The sequence below is a fragment of the Eleutherodactylus coqui genome, chromosome 1, assembly GCF_035609145.1.
Source record: "Eleutherodactylus coqui strain aEleCoq1 chromosome 1, aEleCoq1.hap1, whole genome shotgun sequence".
In the NCBI taxonomy this organism is placed as follows: domain Eukaryota; kingdom Metazoa; phylum Chordata; class Amphibia; order Anura; family Eleutherodactylidae; genus Eleutherodactylus; species Eleutherodactylus coqui.
This window is the reverse complement of record NC_089837.1, coordinates 50,273,820-50,298,913: the sequence shown is the minus strand read 5'-3', so window position 1 is coordinate 50,298,913 and position 25,094 is coordinate 50,273,820. Positions and strand designations below refer to the sequence as shown.

The 25,094-nt window shown below is 46.6% G+C and overlaps 2 protein-coding genes across 5 annotated transcripts in view; one reads left to right on the top strand and one right to left on the bottom strand.

The window, feature by feature from the left end:
* Positions 1 to 269: 269 nt before the first annotated feature.
* On the top strand, positions 270 to 5,141 carry LOC136616510 (putative inactive cytochrome P450 2G1). Its single transcript, XM_066594215.1, has 3 exons — positions 270 to 419; positions 4,694 to 4,835; positions 4,941 to 5,141. Exons 1-3 carry the CDS (start codon positions 270 to 272, stop codon positions 5,117 to 5,119), a joined length of 471 nt encoding a protein of 156 aa, XP_066450312.1. The 3' UTR covers positions 5,120 to 5,141.
* Positions 5,142 to 13,734: 8,593 nt separating this feature from the next.
* LOC136620640 (cytochrome P450 2K4-like) overlaps positions 13,735 to 25,094 on the bottom strand; it is a 36,181-nt gene continuing 24,821 nt past the window's right edge. For 2 of the 4 annotated variants that reach the window (XM_066595539.1, XM_066595557.1), the window contains exons 8-11: positions 24,510 to 24,694; positions 24,073 to 24,214; positions 22,729 to 22,965; positions 13,735 to 14,729 (exon numbers count right to left, since the gene is read on the bottom strand). In XM_066595539.1, the coding sequence (XP_066451636.1) occupies positions 22,787 to 22,965; positions 24,073 to 24,214; positions 24,510 to 24,694 (506 nt within the window). In that variant the 3' untranslated portion in view covers positions 13,735 to 14,729; positions 22,729 to 22,786. Of the gene's footprint in view, positions 14,730 to 22,728; positions 22,966 to 23,004; positions 23,232 to 24,072; positions 24,215 to 24,509; positions 24,695 to 25,094 lie in introns of those variants that run through there. The other 2 variants (XM_066595548.1, XM_066595566.1) reach the window with 2 other exon arrangements.

The following is a 25,094-nucleotide window of genomic DNA, read 5'->3' as shown; positions in this document are numbered from 1 at the left end:
ATTCAATGGAGCCGGCAATACAGCCGACTCCAATGAAAGCAATGGGCTGCCGGCGATCACGGGATGAATTGTCGGGAAGGGGTTAAATATATAAGCCCTTCCCTGCAATTCATCCAGAAATGTGTAAAAATAAAAAATATATATATATACTTACCTGGTCCCGGCAGACGGAGTTCAGCGCGGCAGGCTGCAGTTCTCCTGAACTGCTCTAAACAGCTGTGAGTAGTATTCAGCAGCCGGGGATTTAAAATCCCCGCCTGCTGAATGAGATGCCTCTGATTGGTCACAGCCTGACCAATCAGAGGCATCCCTCACTCACACCCATTCATGAGATTCAGAGATTCGTTGATGTTCTGCCAAACAATCTGCCACGTTCAACTACTCAAGATGTCATCTTGAAGGGCTACTTCATACCAAAAGTAAGTTTGACCAAAAAAAATGGCAGTGTCTCGATTTGTGGAAATTTGTACTTCTGTTGTCTTATGACATATTGAAACATTTTGAAATAGTCAAAACTTTTGACTATTCTGGCAAGTTGAAGAAATATAAAAATAAGGGTTTAAGAAATAAGGACACAGAAATGCAGGTAAATTCAGACAAAATCATACTCCTGATTGTTATGTAATGTTTGTGGATCCCCTGGGTCATCCTGCTGAGTGGAACCACCTGCTGGATAGACAGCTGACACCAAGGTGAAGACTGAGCAAATGCAGGTACTCTTTACACAGAACACAAATAAGTCTTAACCTGATCTCAGGTGGACTAGATATCCTTGTCCTGTCCTTGTTTTGGAGATACTCCAGGTGGTGGATACTCCAGGCTGCCTTTTCCTAACCCTGACTCCTAGACCTCCCTACCTACCTGGTGAAAATGTGTATCCAGAGTCAGATGTACTGAGCCACACAAATATGCAGGAGTGGATGTAAGATGGAAACTGGAGCCTGTCCTGTGCAGAGATCACAGACACAAGGAACAGAAAGACAAACAGAACCCAGCAGCAACACACAGGGTTCTGGGAACACACAAAGACACAATTCAAACTAGTAAAAGATACACAAAGAACTGTATACAGACACATAGCTGCACCAGCAGTTTGCGTACAGTCATCCAGGGAATAAACAACACCAAGCATTGTGGGTAACGCCTAGAGGGTTGAAATAGGAAGTTGATAACAAATCTCCACAGGCTGGATGGAGTAGCTAGACATAGTACTCCTCTGAATGCTGAAAGAAATAGAAGCAGACTCAGGAGTCAGGAGAATGCCTTGGCCTGCTGGATCTAACACCAATCAATATTTAACTTCTATATGTCTATGGTAGCCTACTGGTGGCCACCCTGTAAGTCAACGTTCAGGCTGTTGAACAGCTTTGAAACAAAACTCCATTTATCAAGGGTCTTTCCAAATTCTTGCCATACTTTAAAAAAAGTTGCCATAGTTAATTGGGTGGTAAGCACCACCATCAGACTAGCAAATTTATTATATTAAAGGGGTTCTAACATGAATAATGTTTTTATGCTTTAGCAGCCATTGTTCCCTGGTGTGCCTAATGGACCCAGGGAACCCATGGTTTAATGGCTGCTAAAGCATAAAAAGATAATACTTACCTTGTCTTCTGTTGTTGTTGACATCGGGGGGGTCATCTCCCGGAAGGCGCTGCTCCTCCTCTTCTGTCTGCACGAGCCACGCCGCTCCGGGATCGCGCGCATGCGCAGTGGAGAGGTGCCCTCTGACAGGAGTCAGGACGGGCTGCGTCTCCACTGCGCATGCGCAGCACTCCGGTGTTCAGCCGGACGGACGGGCCGCTCACAGCAAGCACTGCTTGTGACGTGCTTGCTGTGGCGGTCCGTCCGTTGACCTCGGAAGTGCCTGACGGATGGACCAGAGCAGGAAGCGGTCTTTTTGACCGCTCCTGCTCTGCTTTAAAGGCACAGAAGAAGATGCCGGCTGGAGGAGACATGCCTGGCGATCGGGCCAGGCAAGGTGAGTACAATTTTTTTTTTTTTTTTTGATGTCAGAACCCCTTTAAGGGTACCGTATATACCGGCGTATAAGGCGACGGGGCGTATAAGACGATCCCCCAACTGTCACCTTATACGCCGGTATTCAGTGGAGAAAAAAAAATAAATTTATTACTCACCTCCCACGGCGTTCTGTCGCGCTCCGGCAGGATGTCGCTCACTCCGGCAGGCTGTCGCTCGCTCCTCGTCCCCGCCGCAGCATAGCTTTCTGAATGTGGGGCTTGAAATCCCCGCTTCCAGAAAGCTAATACACACGCCGGCAGCCATGACATCATTGAATGGCTGTGATTGGCTAAAGCACACGTGGCTTCAGCCAATCACACTATTCAATGACATCATTGAATGGGTGTGATTGCTAACACGTGCGCCTTCAGCCAATCACAGCCATTCAATGATGTCATTGAATAGTGTGATTGGCTGAAGCCACGTGTGCTTTAGCCAATCACAGCCATTCAATGCTGTCATGGCTGCCGGCGTGTGTATTAGCTTTCTGGAAGCGGGGATTTCAAGCCCCGCATTCAGAAAGCTATGCTGCGGCGGGGACGAGGAGCGAGCGACAGCCTGCCGGAGCGAGCGACATCCTGCCGGAGCGCGACAGAACGCCGTGGGAGGTGAGTAATAAAATTTTTTTTTTTTACACTTTTTTTTTTTTGTATTACCGGCGAATAAGACGACCCCCGACTGCAGAGCAGATTTTTCGGGGTTCAAAAGTCGTCTTATACGCCGGTATATACGGTAGATTTAATTTTCTTACACACAGGCAATTTATTAAGAGGCGCATAATTGAATCAACACTTTACTCCAAGGGGCTCTTAATAACTCTCCCTCAACCTCTGATCACTCACATGGCATATACTAACAACTAAGTGTTCATGACCCATATAATTTTCCTGGCTTCTGACTTTGAAATCCTCTCCAATCTCTTCCACTCTGCTTTTGTTTGATAGATCTGTCATTCTCCTGCCTCACACTACACCTAGGTGTAATTTTCTATTCAGACCACTGAAACTTTCACTGAGGGTGCATTCCCACGAACGTATATCTGCTCGGTTTTCACGCCGAGCCGATATACGTCCTCCTCATGTGCAGGGGGGGGGGGGGGGATGGAAGAGCCAGGAGCAGGAACTGAGCTCCCGCCCCCACTCTGCCTCCTCTCCGCCCCTCTGCACTATTTGCAATGGGGAGAGGCTGGATGGGTGGGGCTAATTTGTGTAACTTAGCCCCGCCCCACCCCCTTTCGTTGCAAATAGCGCAGAGGGGCAGAGAGGGGGCGGGAGCTCAGTTCCTGCTCCTGGCTCTTCCACCCCCCCCCTCCTGCACATGAGGACAACGTATATCGGCTCGGCGTGAAAACTGAGCCGATATACGTTCGTGGGAATGCAGCCTCAAGAACAGAGAGGGTGGGTTATGGAGAGTTTATAGCCAGAGAGTCTTTATTCTTGGAATTTCCAGCAGACAATTGAAAACTCATTACCATATCGTTTATGATTAAAAAAATATATATTTTCTTTGTTTTCACTATAATTCTAGCAGTACGTTCAGAAGTATATAGTGGGTCCTGAGGAATGAAATTTACTCCAATCATCCAATTAGTGGTGTTAGCAGTTTAGTATGGTGAAAACTGCCAACAGATTCCCTTTTAATAGGTAACCCCCCCTCAAGTGATGGCGGTGTAAATTACAGCCTGTTGAGTGTTCGGGAGTTATGGAGTTCCTTAACTAAACTCTACATTAAGCATGGACATCTGTAAGGCCTCCCTCACACAGGCGTTTGCAGTAAATGCAGCGTTTTTCAACGCTGCGTTAACTGATTTCAGCAGTGCTGGCATGCATTATCAGCACAGTTTAAGCACAGCTGATATTGCAGCCAAGAAAACAGAAAAAAAACCCCTAAAAAACAAATACCCACCTAGTAGGCGTCATCCGCTATCCCTGCAGGCTTCCAGGTACTTGTCTGTGCCTGCAGAGCATCTCTTGCTGGTAATGGGGCTTCAAGACCACACCTCCAGTAAGACATTACTCTGATTGGCTGAGCTGTGAGCCATTCATTCATTGAATGGCTGTAATTGGTGAATCCAGCACTGGCTGTGATTGGCACTGGATTAGCCAATCAGAGCAATCTCTTGCTGGAGGCGGCGTGTTCAAACCCTATCACTAGCAAAAGATTCTCTGACAAGTGCCTGGAACCCCAGAAAGCAGCGCCAGGGACCCGGACAGAGCCAGCATCGATGAGTATAAGTCTTTTTCTTTTGCTAGTGCATTTGGTGCTGCCCGAAATGTGGCACCAAGTTGTGCCACATTTTCAGCAGCACTGCTAACGATGCCCATTCATTTCTTTCTGCTATGCAGGGCTGAAAACAGCCAAATATAGGACATGCATTGCTGTCGAAGCACAATGTTGAAGATGCTGCGTTTTAACGCTTGTGTGAACAGCCCAATTCAAATGAATGGGATCCCTGCACAGCGTTTAGCGCAGGACTGAAAAGGCAGCGCTAAACACGGTAAAAAAACATCTGTGAGGGAGGCCTAAGTGTAAATGCACAGGCGTAGACTAGTATTCTGCCCTACTCACATGGACCCACTAAATATATCTAATGGGCCTGAGAAGCTGCATTAAGAGTGTATTCTTTCCTTTCACTTTGGCTATTGGGAGAATCATTCATTAATCTTTTCAGGGGACTTACATAATTCCATCGCTGACATCTGTTCTACGAGACGCCAAGTACTTCAAGAAACCTGACGACTTTTACCCTCAACATTTTCTGGATGCTGATGGAAACTTTGTCAAAAATGAGGCCTTTATGCCGTTTTCTGCTGGTAAGTAACACTAAAGTCAAGAGAGTGAACACCTCAACCATTTAGAGGGACTGTCTGCTATCAGACTCAATGATGGACTAATGTTGTTTTATGTTTTTGCTCTAGGGAAGAGAAATTGTGTTGGAGCAGACTTGGCTAAAATGGAGCTTTTCCTCTTCTTTACAAAGCTGCTACAGAGTTTCACCTTTAAGGTTCCTCCAGGGGCAAAGCTGGATCTCAATGCTGCTGTTGGTTTTGTTGCTGCCCCACACAAACATGAGATCTGTGCACTTTTTCGTAATTAATGAACAGCATGGAGATTTTGAATTCCTGGTGTTCCATGTACTTTTGTCTCTTTTGGTTGTGTTTCTAGTCTGTGAAACTGATTATTCTGACACGAGACACAAATATTCTTTGCTTGATATGTCTAGTTTACTGAGCAATCCATGCACTCCAAGGTTCACATAGCAAATATAATGCAGAGCGATGACCTCATTGACCAACACAACTCTTCTGCATAGTGACTATTTGCACACAAAATATGAAAGTGTAATGGATTGGTAATGAGTACCCAATGAATATCTGCCCCTTCCTGATTAAGGCCTCATGTCCACGGGGAAAATCAGGCCCGCTCCGGATTCTCCATGTAGAATCTGCAGCGGGTCCCTCCTGCCCCGCGGACATGAGGACTGAAAATAAGAATAAATAAGAATTAACTCACCTCTCGCACGCTCCGGATCCTTCCTTCGCCGCGGCGTCATCTTCTCTGCATCGCGGCCGGATCTTTTTTCTTCGGTGACGTGCCCCGCGCATGCGCCGGCCTGAAGAAAAAAGATCCGGCCGCGACGGAGAGAAGATGACGCCGCGGCGAAGTGAAGAACCGGAGCGGGTGAGTAAATTCCGATTTTTGTCTCCCGCGGGGACGGCTTCCATAGGCTTCAATAGAAGGAGACCCGCACGAAAATGGAGCATGGTCCAGATTTTTTCATGCTCAGTTTTTTTAAAAACAGTCTGGAGATGCTGCCCAACCAGATGAAAGTAGTCATGCAGAGGTAAGGAATAGCGACTGAGAAAAACTGGTGTATAGCATACCCTTCCAGTAAAGAACGCTGGTTTTAATTGTGTAAGCAGTAGAGATGAGAGAGCACCAAAATGCTCGAGTGCTCGTTACTCGAGTCGAACTTTCAGTGATGCTCGAGGGTTCGTTTCGAGTAACGAACCCCATTGAAGTCAATGGGCGACTCGAGCATTTTTGTATATCGCCGATGCTCGCTAAGGTTTTCATTTGTGAAAATCGCGGCAATTCAAGAAAGTGATGGGAATGACACAGAAACGGATAGGGGAGGCGAGGGGCAACATGTTGGGCTGCATCTCAAGTTCCCAGGTCCCACTATTAAGCCACAATAGCGGCAAGAGTGCCCCCCCCCCCCTCCCAACAATTTTTACATCTGAAAAGCCCTCATTAGCAATGCATACCTTAGCTAAGCACCACACTACCTCCAACAAAGCACAATCACTGCCTGCATGACACTCCGCTGCCACTTCTCCTGGGTTACATGCTGCCCAACCCCCCCGCACGACCCAGTGTCCACAGCGCATGCAGGGCTGCATTTCGGGCTCTGAAGTCTCACTATTAAGCCACAATAGTGGCAAGAGTGATTTCCCCCCCCCCCCCCCCCCGCACTGTCAGCATAAAGATCATTCTCCAGCTGTGGCAGAGAAGAACGATGTTAGCCTATTGAATTCAATGGGGCCGGCAATACAATGAAAGCAATGGGCTGCCGGCGAGCGCGGGATGATTTTTCGGGAAGGGCTTAAAAATGTAAGCCCTTACCTGAAAATCATCCTAAAATGTGTACTCACCTTTCCGCTGAAGCCGGAGTTCAGCTGCGTCTGGCCGGCAGTTCTCCTGAACTGCTCTCTGTAGTATTTTTATGCTGACATTTTTTATTTTTATTTTTACACATTTTAGGATGATTTTCAGGTAAGGGCTTATATTTTTAAGCCCTTTCCGAAAATTCATGCTGAGATCGCCGGCAGCCCATTGCTTTCTATGGAGCCGGCTGTATTGCCGGCTCCATTGAATTCAATGGTCAGTGCTCGTTTAATCAAGACGAGTACCACGTGGTGCTCGTCTCGAGTAACAAGCATCTCGAGCACCCTAATACTCGAACGAGCATCAAGCTCGGACGAGTATGCTCGCTCATCTCTAGTAAGCAGCCACAACATGTTCTGAGGCAATAGGCCTCTTCAGTAATGCTAGAACATAAACTGTAGGGTGGCAATAGGTACAGAAAAAAGAGGGGTAAGGGAAATGATAAACCAAAAGCAAAGAACAAAATTGAAGGGAGGGAAATTATATGCTTCAGTGTTAATAGAGAAAGGCACACCTCTTAATGTGCTGACGGCCCTTTTCAATGAAAGGACCTGTCTAATGCCTCGAATCTTATACTGAGAGGCAAAATTGTCTCTAGAGAGTATGCTATTTTATTCTGGGGCAAATAGAACCACCAATGGGGCAATGTGTCTTCCTGCACTGTAGTTTGAGTTTCAATAATTTTACTGTCCCCGGACAGTGCCAATCCATACCCTTGCATTATATGCTGCTACACTGCAATGCTGCCTGCCCCCTATAATATGCTGTGCAATTACAGTGCTTTACTATACTCCCACCTGCCCGTGATGGTGTTGATCACTGCCCTCGTAATAATCAGCTATACACTGCCACGCTTCCTCTACAGTATGCAATGCAGTTTCAGTAAAGTCTGAACCAATAATGTACATTAGAGGAGTTGTCACTGGCCTGTACACCATGCTGCGCAGTAGACAATGGGATACAGTACGGCTCTCTCCTGTCCAGTAGCTGACAAAAAGATCTTAGCACTGCACATACTGAAGGCAAAGTGTCCTCCTACGGTATTACACCTGAACACAGTACCATATGTATGTCTTCTACCAGCAATTGACACAAGTCGCTGTTTGCCCCAGAATTTGCTACAGATTTTGGTGCAGGTCTTCTGCAGATTTCACTCTTTTAGTTGAATTCAAATTGAAAGGGTGAAATCTGCTGCAGATCTGCACCAAAATCTGTAACACATTCTGGGGCAAACAGTGACTTGTGTCAATTGCTGGAAGAAGACATACGGTGTTACATCTCAGTCTTTTTACAATTGAGAACCCGCAATGGTGAAGGTTATGATTGACTTCAATTAGAACACACACTGCAGTGCAGGTGACAGGTCACTTGTTCAGACTTCTACATGTGCCTGGAGGAGTGCAAAAACAGCCAAGAAAGCCGAGGAAGAACAGCGTTTGGGTGAGTGCTGCAACCTACTCGTTCTAGCGAGCAGCAGGGGGGTCTCTCCTCCTGACCCTCAATATACAATAATGGAGTCTATGAAATACCAGAACCAACTTCAGAACATAAATACAGCTCCAGATCCAAGCTCAGTGCATATATAGAATACTAAAACCAACCTCAGTACATAAAAACAGCATCATAATAAGAAACTATACTTATTCTCTACATGGTGAGTTTCAAAATAGTGTGTTAAGAGTGCACTTTATTGATGAGTGCCCCAGCCTGCCTCTGGGTCCACTGAGCTGACCCCTCAGCTCTGTAGGGATCTATAAAGGGAGTTGCCTGAAATTAGAAGCAGGGGCATACAAGATTTCATAGAGCCCCATAGAAAACTCGGAATCCTCCTCTCCCAAAAATATATACATGTATGTAACAACTTTTATAATATGGCTTACATAGACACAGCGGTCCAGCTCCAGTATACTTCTAAATAATACAGTAATATGTACTCAAATGCCAGCTCTATGCAGAGATAGTGATTACAGTGCAGTTAACCACAGTCCTCATAGGTGACATCTCAGTTTAGAGTCATCCGTATTTGGCTTTCTTCATCTCTAGGGCCAGGCTGCCACCAAGATTTCTTCCAGCCATGACTTGATTCTGCACTTGTAGTGACCAAGTACATTCTTTCCTGGCCCCCTCTATAAATGTCATACATGTCTGTCTGTTGATGCTCTGTGCAAAACTGTCTTGTCATTCTGTTATGTGTATTGCACAGCTGCAGCAAATGAGAGGTTGTGTCTGCAATTTGTGAACTGACTGTAAATGTATAAATTCTATCATGTCACGTGGTATGAGTGAGGGTATAAATATGAGTCATTGAGAGCCGGAGAGGCATTTGGTAGTCCATCTTCTGGAGCTAAAAAAGAGCAAAACACAGAGGCACATGGGGGCACCTTCATCCCTCATGTGTTGATGATCGAAGTGGAGGAGAGATTTCCAGAGCTCAAGGATCAGCATGAGCAATAAATGAGCACAGAGAGAGAGCATAAGCCAGTTCTAAGGTTTTTGTTTTTTTTTACACAAGGTCCAGTGCAGAGGTACTTTTTTTTTTCTTTTTTTCCAATTGTTCACGCCCAAGTGTCCTGAAGTCTGGGACCGCTGGGTGGAGGTACTTGTCTACAATTGTCACACACAGTGGCATCCTGAAGTCTGGGATTGCTCTGTTGAGCTACTCCTCTTCAAGTTTGTGTCAGGATTCGGGGTCCGGGAAAACTGGAGGTCCCTGAAAATACCCGCAACCCCGGTCCCTACCTATTTGCCCCCCTGGGCGACAAATGGGTGATGGTTCCTACACTCACTAAGGAAGGGGAACACTGGTACTAAAGAACAATCAGAGACTGGAACAAACAACAGCAAGGTGAGTCAGACTATCCGGGTCGGCAACGAGAGCGTACGCGGTAGAAGAAGGACAGGCAAAAGGCAACGTCAGGTCCAAAAGCAGAGAGTCAATATCAGGAGTCAAAACACAAAGTACGCGGGTGTAGCAGGAAGACTAAATTAACACTGGCACTGGAATGCACACACGAGCAGGTTTAAATGCTGTCAGAGCTCCCACCCCATCAGCTGATTGGGGCAAGGAGTTTGACAGCAGCTGAGTTCACCCAGCAGAACTGGGGCACCCGCCCCCAGCCCTGCAGGGGGCAGAGAAGGAGATGCATGCCAGGTTGCCATGGTACTGAGGATGCGGCACGGAGCAACACCCACCATGTCCCTAGCAACCTGGTGGTAAGGAGGAGCCCGGCGGCCAGGGGAAGTGGCGAGGAGCGGGGTTCCCCTGCTACGCATAGCAGCAGCCCATGTGACAAGACCGGTGGTGGGGGCACAAGGGACCTGTGAGCCGCTGGTCCTGACAGTACCCCCCTTTCTACGGGGGGACACAAGACGCCCATGCTTGAGGGGAAAGGCCCTGTGGAACAGTCGAACCAACAGTGGTGCATGTATGTCCCGGGTGGGAATCCATGTATTGTCCTCAGGGCCAAAACCCTTCCAATGTACCAGATATTGTAAAATGCCTCTCACACGCTGAGAATCAATCAAACGCTCTACTTCATACTCCAGTTCCCCCTGTACAAGTGTAGGAGAGGGCGGGCTCTGGGGGGGCAGAACTGGGGTTACATATTTCTCCAGCAGCCCCTTGTGGAAGACATCATGAATCTTCCACGACTGCGGAAGAGAGAGTCTGTATGCAACAGGATTGACAACCTGGGAGATGGTGAACGGACCAACAAAGTGGGGAGCCAGCTTTAGGGATGGGACCTTAACTCTCTAATTTTTTGAGGCCAGTAACACCTGCTCCCCAACCACAAATGGTGCAGAGATTGTGCGTTTTTTATTAGTTTGACCAAGATATTTACCCTGGGAACCCGGAAGGTACTTACTAACCTGGTCCCAAACTGCACAGTTCATCAATGGCAGAGTCCGCAGATGGCGTGTCAATAACTGAGGGCGCAGAAAAAGAAAATCAAGGAAGGAAGCCATAATTACAAAAGAACGTCGACACCTGAGAAAATGAATTTACATGATTGTTAAAGGCAAACTCAGCGAGAGGTAGAAAGTTAACCCACAGATGTTGATTGTCAGAAACGAACAGTGCCAGGTATTGAATTAATTCTTGATTCATCCTCTCAGTTTGCCCATTTGACTTGGGATAAAAAGCTGACAAAAAGGACAAACCAATATTCAATTTCCTGCAGAAAGCTCACCAGAAGTGAGCGACAAACTGTACACCTCTATCTGAGACCACACTCTCAGGACCCCATGCAACCGCGCCACCTCCTTAATAAACATGTCAAATTATAGTTTGAAATATAAACAATATGCTGTTAGGAAAAAAGTGTCTGCGCTTCACGATAAAGTAGCAAAACAACACCACTATCCTGGAAACGAATATGTGTGTAGAAACAACACTTACTGGACAGGAGGGGCGTATGATGGCCCCAGTCCTCTTTCTCCACAAAGAAAAATCCAGCCCCTACTGGAGACTCAGAGCGCCGGATGTTCCAGCTGGCCAAACTATCCTGGATATAATCCTTCATAAACTCCCTCTCCGGAACCGTAACATTATAGATGCGGCCTTTAGGAAGTTTGGCCCTCGGAATCAACTCTATCTTACAGTCCCATTCTTTATGGGGAGGCAAGGCTTCTGATAACTGTTTAGAAAAGAAGTCCGAAAACTCGGAGAGGTAGTCAGGTAGTTTAACTCTCTCTCAGGTGGAGATATCCAGCTCCACCAGGCGCACGTGGCTGGCACAGCGATAACTCCATTTGACTAGTTCTAATGTGTCCCAGTTAATTACGGGGTTGTGTTCCCTGAGCCAGGGTAGCCCTAATACAACGTCCACAAACAGGTACATCATTACCAGAAAAGTACAGTACTCAGTACATAAGGCCCCTATAGTGAACCGTAACTCTGGGGTAACCAGACTTACAAGACCAGCCTGCAAGGGAATAGAGACGACACCAGAGACCAGAATTGGGGGCTCTAAATGAAAAAAATGCCCAGACAGTTTAGCCAGTAAATCAAAGTTAACAAAATTAGCAGCAGTTCTAGAATCAAGAAACGCTTGCCCAGCACGGTAGAAAGAGCTAAATTCTAAAGTGCAGGGCTACAACATTTTAGACCTCACAGGGAGTACCTTAGCTCCTAGAAAGTCCTCCCGACAACTGCCTAGGAGCGGAAGTTTTTCTGCCGTGGCTTTTTCTCGCAGGTCACGATGCGATGACCCAGCTCCCCACAGTAGAGACAGAGGTTCCTCCTGAGGCAATATTCCTGACATTGCTTTGGGGTTATGGTTCCCAGCTCCAGGGGTTCTGCGGATGGGGAGGTTAAGGTCGAAACTACCGAAGATGTAGACGTACGGACAGGACTGGTCCGAGTCGAGCGTCTGGCCCTCAAGCGTTGGTTGGCCCGGATGGCCAGGGACATGGCTTGCTGTAAGGTCCTAGGCTCCGGGTGTGCCACCAAGAGGTCCTTGAGGCCCTCCGACAGACTGGCCAAAAACAGATCCTTCAAGGCAGCATTGTTCCACCCAGACTCCGTGCAGTGTTGGCGAAATTGAGAACAGTAGTTCTCAGCCACCCTCCGCCCCTCATGCAAGGCCAGGAGTTCAGAGACTGCGAAGCACAGTCGGGTTCATCATACAGCTGGCCCAAGGCAGCAAAACATGTGTCTAGTGACTGTCAGGTGGGAGAGTCAGCCAGTAAGGAGAATGGCCAATTTTGGGGTTCTCCCCTCAGGCGAGTTATCACGAAACCCATCTTTTGGTATTCAATGCCAGAAGTGTGGGGTTGAAGGTCAAAATAGAGCTTGCAGCCTTCCCTGAATGCAAAAAACTGACTTCTCTCCCCAGAAAAGAAGTCTGGAGGTGTTGCCCTTGGTTCAGACACCGTACCAGGAATGGGAGGGGGCTGCACAATATTAGAAGCCCCTCGCTGCTCCTGATGTGGCAGGTGAGAAGTCAGGTCCTGAACCAGGTCCGTCAGATCCTGGACCTGGTTAGCTAAGGCCAGCACGGCCTCCATAGAGGGGTTCATGGTTGCTGGTCGGATGTAGGGATCAGACTTCCTTTCGGCCAGTGTTACTGTTAGGACTCGGGGTCCGGGGAAACTGGAGGTCCCTGAAAATACCCGCAACCCCTGTCCCTACCTACTTGCCCCCCTGGGCTAGGCCCCAGGGTGAAAAATGGGCGATGGTCCCTATACTCACTAAGCAAGGCGAACACTGGAACTAACGAACAGACTGACACTGGAACAAACAACAGCAAGGCGAGTCAGACTATCCGGGTCGGCAATTAGAGGGTACGCGGTACAAGAACGACAGGCAAAATGCAACGTCAGGTCCAAACACAGGGAGTCAAAGTCAAGAGTCAAAACACAAAGTACGCGGGTGTAGCAGGAAGACCAAACTAACAGTGGCACTGGAATGCAGACACAAGCAGGTTTAAATGCTGTCAGAGCTCCCGCCCCAGCAGCTGATTGGGGCAGGGAGTTTGACAGCAGCTGAGTGTACCCAGCAGCACTGGGGGGCCTAAGAAGGAGACGCATGCCGGGTTGCCATGGTACCGAGGGCATGGGGCAACACCCACCATGTCCCTAGCAACCCGGCGGTGAGGAGGACCCTGGCAGCCAGGGGAGTTGATGAGGACCGGGGCTCCCCTGCGCAGCACAGCAGCAGCCTGTGTGACAGGACCAGCGGTAAGGGCATGAGGGACCCACGAGCTGCCAGTCCCTGACACTTTGTATATATTCCTAACTCTACCTGCACATGGAATACTGTAGAAGAAAATCCTAGCAGCATGTAGAGTTGCTATATAAAATACACTCTTTATTCTCCCATCACACAGAGACAGCAACATTTCGGCTGTGATCTAGGCTATGTGGGTGAGACCACCATAGAGTTGTGGATATCACCAAAGGAAAGGTCCCGCAGCACTCTAGAATATGCACCTGTTATGCAGAGGTATCTTAATTATGCCAAGCCACACTCGGGACCATGGACCTCCAGTCCCCAAATGTCATCCAGAGAGTCAAATATAGTGGCAGCATCAATGATGGATTTATAATAAAATCAGCTTTTATTGCTCCATAGTAAAAATACAGGCAACATTTCGACTGTGAGAAGTCTTTTTCAAGCCTGCTAACATGCCATTACAACAGTCTTTATACAGCAAAAGAGACACAGATGGGTGGAAAATCACCAACCCTAAACAATTAGACAACATTCCCGTCACCTGACAAAACTCACATAATATAAAAACATATGGTGCAGTCCCCTGTCCATACGTCCGCTCCATGCCACCACATTGAAGTCCGGTGTCTCTTCTTGCAACAGCGCAGAGTGTGTAATGACGTAGACACGACATCAGATGCAAGGGCAAATACGCGGGCACCGCTCGTGCCAGCCAGATGTCGAGGTGTTCACAGACCTTGCAACAACCACAAGGTGGCGCCGGCCAACCAATCGTGCATCCACACAAAAAAATATGTGCAGAGCAGTGGCCAACCACATGATGGTGCCCAACTTAGCGTATGCGAATAAAACATGCACCAAGGTAAACTCAAACATCATGAAAAAATCCATATTAAATAGAATAAGTAAAGTATCAGCTATAACATAAAAATGAGTTCAGTAAGAGAAAAAACTGGTCAGTACAAGCACAGCATCAGAGCAAAAAGAACAAAAAGAAAAAAAATCATTCAATATGGGACTATTGGAGATCTGTCAGATGGAAAAACAAAGAAAGGGGGGGGGGGGGTGAAACCCCCAATGAGACGAAAGCATAACCCAAAAATAAAATATATGAAAATCAAAGAATTGAGAGATCTACAATAGTATCCACTCATCACATATAATAATCAACAGAATACAGCAATGCATCTAAAAAGATAAGCTTTGTTGTCATATATACGTATGAGAAATTCTCGAAAAATAAAAATATAATATTTGCTGAGCCAAAAAACGGAAGACCACCAATAGGTTTTCAATGATGAAGATAGTACGCCTGGACAACGTTAGTGGCATGAAGGGAGTAGACGAAAGACAGGAGCAAGACCTAAAATGAAACAAACAAACAGACGAAATTAGTAAAGGAAAAACTACTCAAAAAAAGGCAATTAAATTACAACAGAACGAAGAAATAAGGTTAAATAAATGGTATGAAATTGTACTCCATATTCAAGCCGAAAGGATGCATAGTATTTAGGGTATGTAGCCAGTGAAGTTCTTTCTTCTTAAGCAGGGACTCCTTATCTCCTCCTCGTGTCAATGGCGGAACGTCATCGATAATCCTAAATCTAAAGTGACTGATGCTGTGCTTCATGTCATGAAAATGTTTAGGAATAGGTAGATCAAGTCACTTCATGCGGATGGTACTTTTGTGTTTGATAATGCGTGTTCTAGCCTCCAACGTTGTCTCCCCTACGTAACCTAGCCCACAAGGGCAAGTTACCAGGTACACGACATACGAGCAGGTACAGGTGTATCGTTTACGGATTTTGTATTTCTTCCCTGTATTAGGGTGATGAAAGCAATAACCTTTAACTAGGTTCCCGCACAAACACAATTCAAGCAGGGAAAATTCCCTGGCTTCAGTGTGGCCAAAAGTCATTGTGTATGTTTTTCAATCGGTAAGGATGACTTAACCAACTTGTCTCTTATATTGGGGGGCCTCCTGTAGGCCATCATAGGTCTCTCTGTAAATTCTGGAACACCACCCAAGCCTCTAGTAAGTGGAGGCCAATGTCTGTTTATGATGGAGAAAACTTTACTACTGTGTAGACCATACGTGGAAATAAACGGTATCCTCTTTGTCCTCACAGGCTTAATTTTAGGAATTAGTAATGTGTCCCGATCAAGGGTGCGGACACCTTCCACTGCCTTCCTAACTAGAGGCAGTGGATAACCCCTCTGAAGAAACCTTTGGGCCATTTGCTCTAATCTGGTGTTGACAAAGGAGTCCTCAGTGATTCTCCTCACGCGTAGGAGTTGACTCCATGGGAGAGAGTTCACAGAGTTCCTTGGATGGTAGCTGTCATAATTTAGGATACTGTTCCTATTAGTAGGTTTTGTAAATAGATCGACATTCAGTTTCTTACCGTCAGAGATGATCAGTGTATCAAGAAATTGGATACATTCTGAATATGAATTTAATGTAAATTGAAGTTCTTCATAGTGGGAGTTTAAAGAATCCTGAAATCTAATCAAATCACAACGGGAACCTCTCCATAGAACGAAAATGTTGTCAATGTAGCGGAACCATACCACCACATTAGACCAATACTCAGAGGTATAAACAAAGGTTTCTTCAAAATGGCGCATATATATGTTTGCATAAGTAGGCGTGACATTGGACCCCATGGCAGTACCCTGCGGCTGCTCGAAGTACACCCCCCGGAAGAAAAATAGTTGCTCAGGAGGATGAACTCGAGCAGCGACAGGGAAAACTCAACGCACCCCGGGGCCCAGTCGCTTTCCCACATGTAATGCCTCACAGATGTCAGATCTTTCTGATGTTGTATTGAGGTGTATAAGGAGACAACGTGAAATGTGGCTAGTAGCAAGGGAGCTGATGTTTCAATGTTTCTCAATTTCTGTAAAAAGTCACTCGTGTCCCGTATGTAGGAGGAAGCCTTCTCTGCATATGGGTGAAATAATTTATTGAGAAACCTAGCCACGTTACATAAGACAAGTTCTCCTTCGATATTATCTTACTTAATGAGTTTTTACAGACTGAAATACACCAGTGTCAGGAACAACGTACGAGTGTGGAACGGGAACTTCTTGGGAAGCTGTCTCAGGCTGAGTGGGACCAACGGCATGCCAAGATTTCCAATTCCCTATGGAGCCATAAGGAGGAAATAGAGGATAACAAACGTGTGAAATGGCTACGGGATGAGAAGGACTGCTCCACTGTTTTTTTGTACAGTGTACATAGGAATGAAGATGTTCATGCTACAATGAGGCCGGTCAGGGACCACGAGTGGCAGGGGCACGGTTCGCCGCAGTGTTCTGGGATGGTGTTGCCCCCACGTTTGGGTCGACGAGCGGCGGCACTGTGTTCTAGCGTGCGGACACGGCCGTGCTCGCGCGTGCCTGCTATGGGAGGCGCGTGCGCCCTACCTCTATGAGTTATAGTGGCTATCTGGGAGCTCCAGTCAGCCGGCTGAATATAGTCTAGCAGCTGCTGATAGCAGTTGCCAGTTATTGGTTCCATTTCCTGTGTGTCTGACTTCGATCCTGCTCCAGTGAAAGTTACCTTGTCTCGATCCAGCTCTGCCTGTGTTCTGAGGTTCTCCTGTCGTGTTGGTTTATTCTATCGGCCTAGCCTGTCGGTACTAGTAAGTTGTCATCTGCATAGGTACGGCGGTTCCTTCCTGTCCTGCCACTAGGCAGCGTAGGGTCAGTGTTGGTGGCCTGGACCTGTCCACCTTCGAGGCTACCTCCAGGAAGGGACATTGGCGTGTGTATGGGTCAGGGAGTCCCACACCGTGCGTACCTGTGCACACTACTAGTACTGTAACATAATAACTGGCCCAAAAAAATATTTTCCTGTGGTTTTTTGAGTTAGGATTCACGGTGTGAATGGAGTCCTGCAATACGATTACCAGTCAGATTCGTGACCTGGCCAGGATGGTTCAGGACCTGTCGGGGTGTCTCAACCATGAGCAATGGTTGGTTGTGCTCGCTGATCCAGTACCTGAACCTAAATGCCCATTACCCGAGGTGTTCTTAGGGGACCGGAAAAAATTCTTTGTCTTCCGGGAGGCTTGTAAGTTGTTTTTCGATTGCGGCCTTGTTCCCCTGGGTCCGAGCCCCAACGGGTTGGGATTGCTATGCCTCTGCTCAGAGAAAGGCCTCAGTCATGGGCCTATTCTTTACCAGCTGATTCCGCTTGTCTGCAGTTGATAGACTCTTTTTTCATTGAGCTCGGGAATATTTTTAATGAACCCGATCGTGCAGGTTATGCAGTCAGTAAGTTGTTGGCCCTACGCCAGGGGCGCCAGTCGGCAGAAGAATATTGCTGTAGTTTCAGGCAGTACTCCGGTGAATCTGCATGGAACGTAAGTGCGCTCAAAGATTTGTTTTTGGTAGGCCTGTCTGACGCAGTAAAAGATCTATTGCTGTCCCATCCGTCACCCTCTACTTTGAATCAGGCTATGGAATTGGCAGTCAGAGCTGATCGTAGATTCAGGTCTAGAAGAGAAGCTAAGCTAGAGTACCGTCAAGAATGTGGTGCTAAGTCTCTGGCAACTTCTACAGCCGGTACCCTATAGTCAACCCCCGGAGCTGATGGTATGGAAGTGGACCGGTTGAGTCCTGAAGAACGGAGGCAGTTCCAGGTTTCAAACCAACTCTGTTTCTACTGCGGCAAGGCTGGTCATTGCATCGCATCCTGCCAGGAAAGGCAGATACGGAAGCAGCAGGAAAACTTCAGCTCCTAGTTGACTGTCGGAAGGGTCATCTAGGAGGTCAGGTACTCCCTAAATTACTGGTGCCTTGGAGTGTGTCTTACAAGGCTTTTCACAGGGTGGGACAGGCATTTATTGATTCTGGGTCGGCAGCGAACCTTATCAATTTGCAGTTCGTAAAACCATTGTTATCAAGTTTTACCGCTCCACTTTATCAGTATCGATGCAACCCCTCTGTCCTTAGGGGTACTGCGGTGGAGAACACCAGAACTTCGGTTCATGGTGGGCACATTACATTCGGAGGTGATTTCATTTCTGGTCATGGAGAAGATATCCGTGGATGTCGTTCTGGGATTGCCGTGGCTAAATCCTCAGTTTGATTGGACTATTAGTATTCCGGACTATTTATGGGATTCTCAAGATGTGTTCTCTAAGAAGCTTTCTGAGGTATTACCCCCACACTGCGAATGGCCAAGGAACATATCAGATCGTTAAAGTCACCAGCTGGAGCAGGCCTATTTTTTGTTAAAAATAAAGATGGGCCTTTGCAGCCTTGTGTTGACTATCGGGCTTTAAACAAGATCACCATAAAGAAAATCAGTGCTTGCTCCCTCTGATCCCTGATCGGTTGAATCAGGTGGTAGGAGCACGCTGGTTCTCTAAGCTTGACCTTCGGGGGGCTTATAAACTTATCTGTATTAAGGCTGGTGACGAGTGGAAGACCGCGTTCAACACCCTGTTGGGGCACTTCGAGTGTCATTTCTTGGTTATATCGTTTCTCTAATTGATGTGTGTATGTAGTCAAACAAGGTTGCAGCAATCACACAATGAGCTAAACCAGATCATTTGAAGGCTCTTCAGCACTTTCTTGGGTTTGCCAACTTTTACAGAAAATTTAGAAGAAATTTTTCAGTGATTGCACAACTGCTGACGGATCTCACGAAAAAAGGAGCGGACGTGACGTCGTGGTCTCCGGAAGCTTCAGAAGCATTTGAGCAACTTAAGAGGGCTTTTTCCACCACGCTGGTGCTTGCTCAGCCTGACCCTCAGAAGCCCTTTTTCGTGGAATAGACGCTTCGGAGGTTGGGATGGGGTCAGTCCTCTCCCAGGAATTGGGGGGCTGTTCAGGGTATAGTCCATGTGCCTTCTTTTCCCTTAAATTCCGTAGTGTCGAGCGCAACTACGATGTTGGGAACAGGGAACTGTTGGCAATAAAATGGGCATTTGAGGAATGGCGTCATCTTCTGGAGGGGGCTCGACACAAGGTGACAGTCTTTACCGATCACAAGAACTTAGTGTATCTTGAAAATGCTAAGCGTCTTAATGTGCGGCAAGTATGGTGGACGCTTTTCTTCTCGAGATTCAACTTTACAGTCACATACCTGCCGGGAGATAAAAATGTGAAAGCTGACGCCCTCTCCTGCAGTTTCGGGACTCCGGAGGTTAAGGACTCTTCTCTGGAAGGCATCCTCCCACCCGGTGTCATGGTAGCAGCCGTTTTTGCAGGGCATCCGGGCGTCCAGGGAACTCTTGAGCTATGTTCCCGATTCTACTGGTGGCCCGGCATGGCACGAGAGGTCCGTGAGTTCGTAATTTCGGTGTTCAGCTTGTGCATTTGGTAAGAGTCGCCGTAAGAGCCCTGAGGGACTGTTAATGCCACTGTCAGTACCTGGTAGTCCATGGCCGCACGTGTCCATGGATTTTGTCACTGACCTGCCTCTGTCACTAGGTTGTTCCACCATTTTGGTAGTTGTTGACAGGTTCTCGAAAATGGCCCATTTTGTTGCTTTGGAAAAAATTGCCATCTGCTGCTGAATTAGTGAAAATTTTCATTAGAGAGATTATAAGATTGCACGGAATACCGGTCAATATAGTTTTGGATCGGGGGATGCAACTTGTGGCCCCATTTTGGAGTGCCTTCTGTAAAAACTTGGGAACATCTCTGTCTTTCTCATCAGCGTTTCATCCCCAGACTAATGGGCAAACGGAATGTAAAAATCAAGACCTAGTACAATACTTGCATCTTTTTGTGGGCAAGAGGGTCAGTCGGTGGGTAGAGTTTTTACCTTTGGCCAAATTTGCCATAATTAATTGTATCAGTTCTGCGACGGGGTCGTCACCTTTTTTCTGTGTGTTCGGTCGGCATCCCCAGTTCCTGACTTCCATTCCAGTAGCTACAGCTTGTCCCGCTGTTGAGGTCTGGAATGGTGTGCACAAGAATCTGGATGAAGCAAGTGGTCATATGCAACTGCGTAGTTGCAAAAGGTCCACTGTGTCGGAGCCATTTGAGGTCGGTCAGAAGGTCTATCTGTCCATGAAGAATTTAAAATTAAAGCTCCCCTCGGTAAAGCTTGCGTCGCGTTATATCGGTCCCTTTGCCATAACTCGAGTCATTAATCCGCTAGTTTATGAGTTGGATTTACAGAGTTCTTGGAGGGTGCATAGGGTGTTTCATAAATCCCTTTTGAAGTTGTTTATCCCTCCGGTTGCAGGGCACAACTGAATAAATTCCAGGCCCCATTGCTCACTTGTACAAAATAAAAATTGACTCCCTAAAAATATTTTCCCCCTACATACCCTTTTTGGCATTCCCCAAATCTTAGATTAAAGTAATAATGTTAACTTGTGGTATTTCAGAAGACAGGGGTAATTACGGTGGCTTGGTTGGGATGGGTACATGGGGCAATAAAACCAGGCATCCCCCCATTTCATGCTTTTTGGGGGGTATTTCTTGACCTCACTGGCAGGGATGGGGTGTAAAATGTGCCGTTCTGTGAGGCTTTGTAAGCTTGCAGAGGTGCGGTGGTCTCACACAGAAGGCACTCAACAAGCTGCTCCGGGAACTGCAGGAAGGCGAGAGTTCCCGGAGCTTCGAGTAAACTATGTATTACAGGTAGCGCTCTGAATAACACCGTATGTGGAATCTTCTTGCGAAGGCCTGCAGCGAATACCAGTTGTGAGCCCAGCCATGACCCTGTGTACGGCCGAGTTATGTACTGCGCATAGCTGCCTACTCACGCAGACGGTCATGCGCAGTACATGTTTCTTGTTTGTATTTTCCACACCGTCGCTTAGCAGTGACACGCGTACCCGCAGCCCGTACACAATGTAATTGCGTAAGGGCTGCGGGTATATCTGTGACCATGGAGCACAATGGGCTCTATGTTGCGGATATCCATGGTAAAATAGAACCTGCTGCAATCTGTTTTCTGTGAGGGGGTTACGAAATTCCAACCTGCTAATGTGAGTGGAATTGTGTAATCCAATGCGATTGATCTGCGTATTACTGCGGATCAGACACATGCGGAATCTGTCATTCCTACCTGGTCATGTGAGACGGGTCTAAGGTAGATCGCAATTTTTTTTATTACGTGACCGGAACCACTTAACGAGGTCACTGCTCCAGAGCTCTCAGCGATCGTTGGTTGCTGGGAGCAAGGAGATTTTAAATTTCCTGGGCTCCCCAGCTCCTGCACATGTGTCCGGTATTTTGGCGGTGGTCACATGTGCAGAATCCAGGAAGGTTCACGGAGGAGGATCACGTCAAGGTTCAAATATCAGTGAGGAGAGATGAAACTTCAACTTTTTTTTTTACTGTTACGTCATCGCCGTTATCCATTGGATTATGGCGAACATGTGATTAGGAACTGCTCACCGTAGCCCCCTGTGAAATCTTCAGGCTGTCGGCTAAGGTTGGAACCAGGAACACGGAGAATTTAAATTACCCTGGCAATCCACGGCTTTTGCGCATGCGTCTGCCATTTTGGCAACGGGCGTGTGCACAGAAGGTGGGGTAAGGTCCGCGGATAAATCTGGGGGCCTTAGGTACGTAATTTCATCCTCCCTCATGGATATGATCCATGAGGGAAGATGAAACGTAAGCTTTTTAAACTTTTTTTACCTTTTCAAACTTTTTTTTTTTGGTTTTTACACTTTTTTTCCTTCAGGAACCGGGAGCCAGGAGACTTTAAATTTGCCCAGGGCCCCTGGCCTTCTGCGCATACGTGTGACGTCATACATCTGACATGCATGCGCAGAAGAGCAGGGACGGGTCCCGGAGGACCAGTTCACCGCGTCACACCTTGGACAGGGCGGGTGAGTATGCTTAACTGCCCTAATGGATTGAATCTTTAACTTTTTTGAACATTTTCTTCACTTAATTGCAATCGTATAGGCAATTGGATAGCCGTGGATAGCGCCGATCGCATTGCCGGGGGAGGGGGACTCCCCGCAGCCCGGGATGACAGCTCCATGCTGTTGGCTACCTCTGGGTGCCGACAGCATGGAGCTGTCACTTCCTCAGCCAACAAGGCTTTAATCCAAAGAGGATACATGTTTTTAAGGCTTCTAGGATTAAAGCCCACTTAGCTAGGATGTAAAAAGGGAATGGGGCCATCACTAAGGGGTTAAGAAACTGGTCTTATATATCTTATAAAATAGATCTACATTTCTTATCAGCCATGAGAGAAGTAAGCGGTCATTTAGGCTCAGTAAACCTAAATATGGTTGTGTTCATAAGACAACCCTTAGATTGTCTCCAGTGATAGTTTTGAAGACTATGAGTTGTCTGCTCGCTTTAGGATGTCCTCTACTTTTTCCCCATGGAGGAATGTAAATGGTTAACATAGAAGTTTCATCTTTTACCCACATTTAGAAATGATCTTCACACAAATTTCAGGTTAATCTTGACTAAACAAATCTTCTAGTTGCGTGGTATAGCCTGGATTTCATACGATTTGGGGCCATTTGTTGAGGCCATTGCAGGGCCCAGGTCCAGTGCAGCTCCAGGTGGGGCCTGGAAAGTGAAGTTCTGTAGTAGGGTGGTGAAGAAAAGGAAGAGCTCCATTTTGGCCAACGTTTCCCCAGCGCAACTTCTCTTACCTGACAGAAAAAGACACAATGATACAAACATCATATTCCAAATTATTTTTAACTTACATGTGATAAAATAGGAATTCTGAGTCTGAAACTGCACGCTATGGGCTCTTTATCATGGCTTTGCCATAGTATTTTGAGTAAGGAAATCCCAAATTTTGGCACATGCCACTATCCACTATGGGAGGGAGTAGGATGTTTTTCCTTGTGGAAAGTAATACAGGAGAAAGCAGCACAAGGGTGTGGGGAGTTTTAAGTCCATGCCATGCTCCCTGTAAAAAAAAAAAGACTGAAAATTAGTTATGGAATAATGCCTCCATAGCCCCACATATTGGAAGATTTTACCCTATGAGTCAATATCTGATTTTTAACAGGTGTTGCAATGTGACTAGGGATGTAAGCCTTGTTAGGTATAGCAGACAGGTCTACTGCTCTGCCCTGCTTATTATTTGAGTTTGTATTTATTTTGCTCCAGCATCTCCAGAGTTAAAAGTTCCTCACTACTCCGCTCAGCTGGAGGCTGTTTGCCAATCACGCCCCTATATAGCTTCCCCAGATCTGCTAGTCAGTGCTTCCGGGCTGTTGTAATTCTATGATGGCTCATGGCTGCTGCTCCTGCAGCTCTCAAGTCTGCTGTAGCTATAAGATACTTGTGCTTTTTCCCAGATCTTATGTTCCTGTTCACATCCTCGGTTCCCGTTTCTCCTTGGTATATCCTGTTCCGGTTAGGGCCTTGACAGGGTTATTCAGCGCCCAGGTTACAGCTTGGGGCCGACCTTTTCAGGACGATTACTCTGCTCTGTTAGGCAGGGATTTCATTACTCCACTCTAGCTCAGAGCTAGCTCAGTCCCAGTCTCAGCCTCGTACCAAGCTACACACCGAGGAATGAGCATCTGGTCTCTGTCAATCCTACCGGGTGGTTTTCCCTGCTTAGAGGAATGACACAGTGGTTCCACACCCAAATACGTAACAGCAGGCTTCCGGGTATTGTTACATATTTGGATGTGGAACCACTGCATCCAGCAGCTACATAGGCCGTCTCCAAGACAAGCCCCCCATCAAAGTACCAACCTGTTGTCCCACAACACCCATGAGGCACCTTTCAGTTTTACCTATTGAGAATGGTATGAAGGCCTCGATCTTCTTCATCTTTCCTTCTGAGTCAAGAAAGTGTTCGGGGTGAAACTCATACGGCTTCTCAAAGTAATTTTTATCTCTGAGCACAGAGTGTAGCAATGGGATAACAACAGTGCCCTGGGGGTGAAAGAGTTATGTATTATTCAGGATACACATTCGTAAATTAACATTCATCTAGAATGGTTAGTTTAATCATTCATATCAATGTCTAAATACCCCAATCACAGAACAGCAATATACAAGGATGACCAGCAGGGCTTCCACCAAACCCTACCCATCACCAAAAATATGATTTACAGCTTGAAAAATTAAATAGAGGTAGTTGTTGTCTATAAGGGCAGACATATAGGAACCCTCTTGGGGTCATTAAACACAACCCAATAATGATATTCAGTATGAATGTGATGCTCACCTTAGGAATTGAGTAACCTCTGAAGGTAACATCCTTAGAGGTGACATGGGGGGCACTCCCCGGTACAATGTCACCAAACCTCTGGATTTCATGTATGACGGCATCTGTATACGGCATTTCTTTTCTATGCTCTACCTGAGGCTGAGCTGATCCAATCACTGCTTCAATTTCATTATGAATTTTTCCTGTAAGAAAAAAATATTATTATCTTCATTATTGTCCATGTTGTTAATTGTTATCGTTCAAGACAGGCAATGAGGATAAATGCAGCTTCCATCGCCGTTTTACAGTTCAACTATAGAAGTAATTTGCATAAAAACCTGAAAAAACTCAGTAATTATATTACATTACTTATCCTGTATAGAGTTACATCCTGCATTATACTCCAGAGCGGCACTCAATATTCTGCTGGTGGAGTCACTGTGTACATACATTACATTACTTATCCTGTACTGATCCTGAGTTGCATCCTATATTATACTCCAGAGCTGCATTCACTTTTCTGCTGGTGGAGTCACTGTGTACATACATTACTTATCCTGTACTGATCCTGAGTTACATCCTGTATTATACCCCAGAGCTGTA

Coding starts and splice junctions, on each gene's coding strand:
- LOC136616510 (XM_066594215.1), top strand. CDS start 270: ATGCCTCTGATTGGTCACAGCCTGACCAATCAGAGGCATCCCTCACTC. Junction 420..4,693: donor AGGGCTACTTCATACCAAAA/GTAAGTTTGACC, acceptor TAATCTTTTCAG/GGGACTTACATAATTCCATC. Junction 4,836..4,940: donor CTTTATGCCGTTTTCTGCTG/GTAAGTAACACT, acceptor TTTTTGCTCTAG/GGAAGAGAAATTGTGTTGGA.